This window comes from Cyprinodon variegatus, unplaced genomic scaffold (assembly GCF_000732505.1).
Source record: "Cyprinodon variegatus isolate N-32 unplaced genomic scaffold, C_variegatus-1.0 Scaffold1596, whole genome shotgun sequence".
NCBI lineage: Eukaryota > Metazoa > Chordata > Actinopteri > Cyprinodontiformes > Cyprinodontidae > Cyprinodon > Cyprinodon variegatus.
Window position 1 is genome coordinate 63,751 of NW_015152049.1, and position 2,153 is coordinate 65,903.

Genomic DNA, 2,153 nt, shown 5'->3' on the forward strand with positions numbered 1-2,153 from the left:
AAACAACTAAATTAAACTAAACCCCACAAAGTCCTGCAGCCAGATTTTTGATGCATTCTAGCAAACATTAACATCCCCCCTCCCTCCCTCTTCTGTTTACCTGAATAATTAGAAATAATTAGATAATTTGGTGGCCTGTGGAGGAACTGACTGCGCACTGAGGAGGTAACCCAGCTATTGAATCAGGTGTGTGGGACCAATTGTGGATCTAAAAGTTGCAGGATACTGGCACCTGGGATCTGGAATTGCCCACCCCTGGTTGAAGCAGAGATGCCCAGACTTCCCAATGCATGCACACCTCCTCCAGCTGCTCTGGGGGGCAAGAGGCGACACCAGGCCAGCTCAGAGACATAGACCCTCCAGCATGTCCTGGACCTCCCGCAAGGCCTCCTCCCAATAGGACATCACTGGACACCTCCAGATGGAGGCGACTGGAGGCATCAGGAATAGATGCCTGAGCCTCCTCAGCTGGCCCCCTTTGATGTGGAGAAGCAGCGACTCGCACATCTAGGCCTCTAAAGTCCAAAGGTTACTTATGTAATCCTCTTCTAAAATATAACATCACTCGTTCCCCTTCTTTAGGAACCGAGCCTTTCAGTCCACGCCACCAAGGCTGGAGAACAGTCTTCACCTACAGTTATTAAATAATTAAACAGTTCTCTCATTAATAGTGTATTTTTTGTGTCACTTTATTGCCATTCAATCTTTTTTTTAATACAGCTCATTTTTGATGGTTTTGGAAGGTGCTTAATGAATCCACATTACTTGAAGACAAACAGAGACCTAACGGCTAACTGAGACCATTTTATCATCACGTTAACAGCTTTGGAGATCTGGATACTGATGAACAGGAAGAACATGCAGAAAATTCTTATTTCAGCACATTTGAGTTAGGTTCCTAAAAAAAGACATTTGGAAATCTCTGATTTGCCACAGAAGTTTAAAAAAAATTATATTTATTTACAACATTTTGATTAAAGAAACAGACACTGATGGTTCCACAAAGAAAGTTATGGTAACAGATTAATATAAAGGCTCCAACATGTCTAGTTTTACACTCTGAAGAAACGGTTATGCTAATATGTACAAATACACCAATAATCTCCCAAAATGTTGCAAAAAAACATTTTATTTTCCTCCTAAATATTATTTCAGTGTAAAAAGTTTTTAATTTTGCCTCAAACTTTCACTTCCAGCTTGACCATGCTGCCTTTAAAGTGAATAACAGATATGATCCAGTCTTCGCCCCCACGCTCTCACGAAGGCGACGCCGGGAAGCTGGAGAAGACGTCTTCGTGTTCAGCTACGGTAAAACCAGCCCTGCTTCACATCAGCGAACAGCTGTTCTGAGCAGACGTGGTCCAGCGCAGCCATTTCAGCTTGTCCTCGGTGTACGGTGGGTAGCGCAGGCCGTTGAGCCGCTCCAAAGCCCAGCCTCTCAGCATGCAGGACCGTCGGTGACTGAACTGCTCGAAGCCCCAACGGCCGTGGTATGAGCCCCAGCCGCTGGCTCCTGGATGGAAGGAGAAAAAAAAGATCAGACAAGAGGAAGCCGATGGTAGCTGTGGGGGAGCTGCAGAGCACCAGTGCTCAGGTGGGAGGGAGGGCACTCTGCTGTCAGCCGTGACCTCAACAAATCTGAACTTGGTGGAAAACAAGTAAAAGGAAGACCGCTGTTCCAATCCACGATGAGACTCAGTAAACATGTCAGATGTTAAAAGAGCAGATTTACCAGAATGTTTGACCACCGACCTTTAAAATCACAAAACTACTACCTCTAAATTTTATTATTTTTAGTTTAACTTATCAATAAAATAAAATAAACAAAAAAAACCCTTTCACACCGTTATTTACTCAGGTTATTTCTACCTGCAATGTGTCTCTCCACCCTGCAGGGGGCGCACCACCCAAGCTTTCCACTGAACCAGTGAGGCAACATATTTATTACCAGCCTGCCTGAACGCTCAGACAATATGGAAGCCAAATCGTTACCATATTTCAAATGAAAAAGCATTTCCAGAAATGCTTTTTCATTTTAAGAATGTGGCTGCATTTTAACCGCAGGCTATGGAGGACCAACTCTGCCATATTTAAAAATAAATACAGAAATAAATAAATGCTCAATAAATATATAAGCATACAATTAATTGCCA

General features: G+C 43.3%; 1 protein-coding gene across 3 annotated transcripts in view; it reads right to left on the bottom strand.

Annotated features, from left to right (window-relative positions):
• Window positions 1-672: 672 nt before the first annotated feature.
• aldh3b1 (aldehyde dehydrogenase 3 family member B1) overlaps window positions 673-2,153 on the bottom strand; it is a 17,941-nt gene continuing 16,460 nt past the window's right edge. For all 3 annotated transcript variants that reach the window (XM_015403933.1, XM_015403935.1, XM_015403934.1), the window contains exon 10: window positions 673-1,513. In XM_015403933.1, the coding sequence (XP_015259419.1) occupies window positions 1,326-1,513 (188 nt within the window). In that variant the 3' untranslated portion in view covers window positions 673-1,325. The remainder of the gene's footprint in view (window positions 1,514-2,153) is intronic.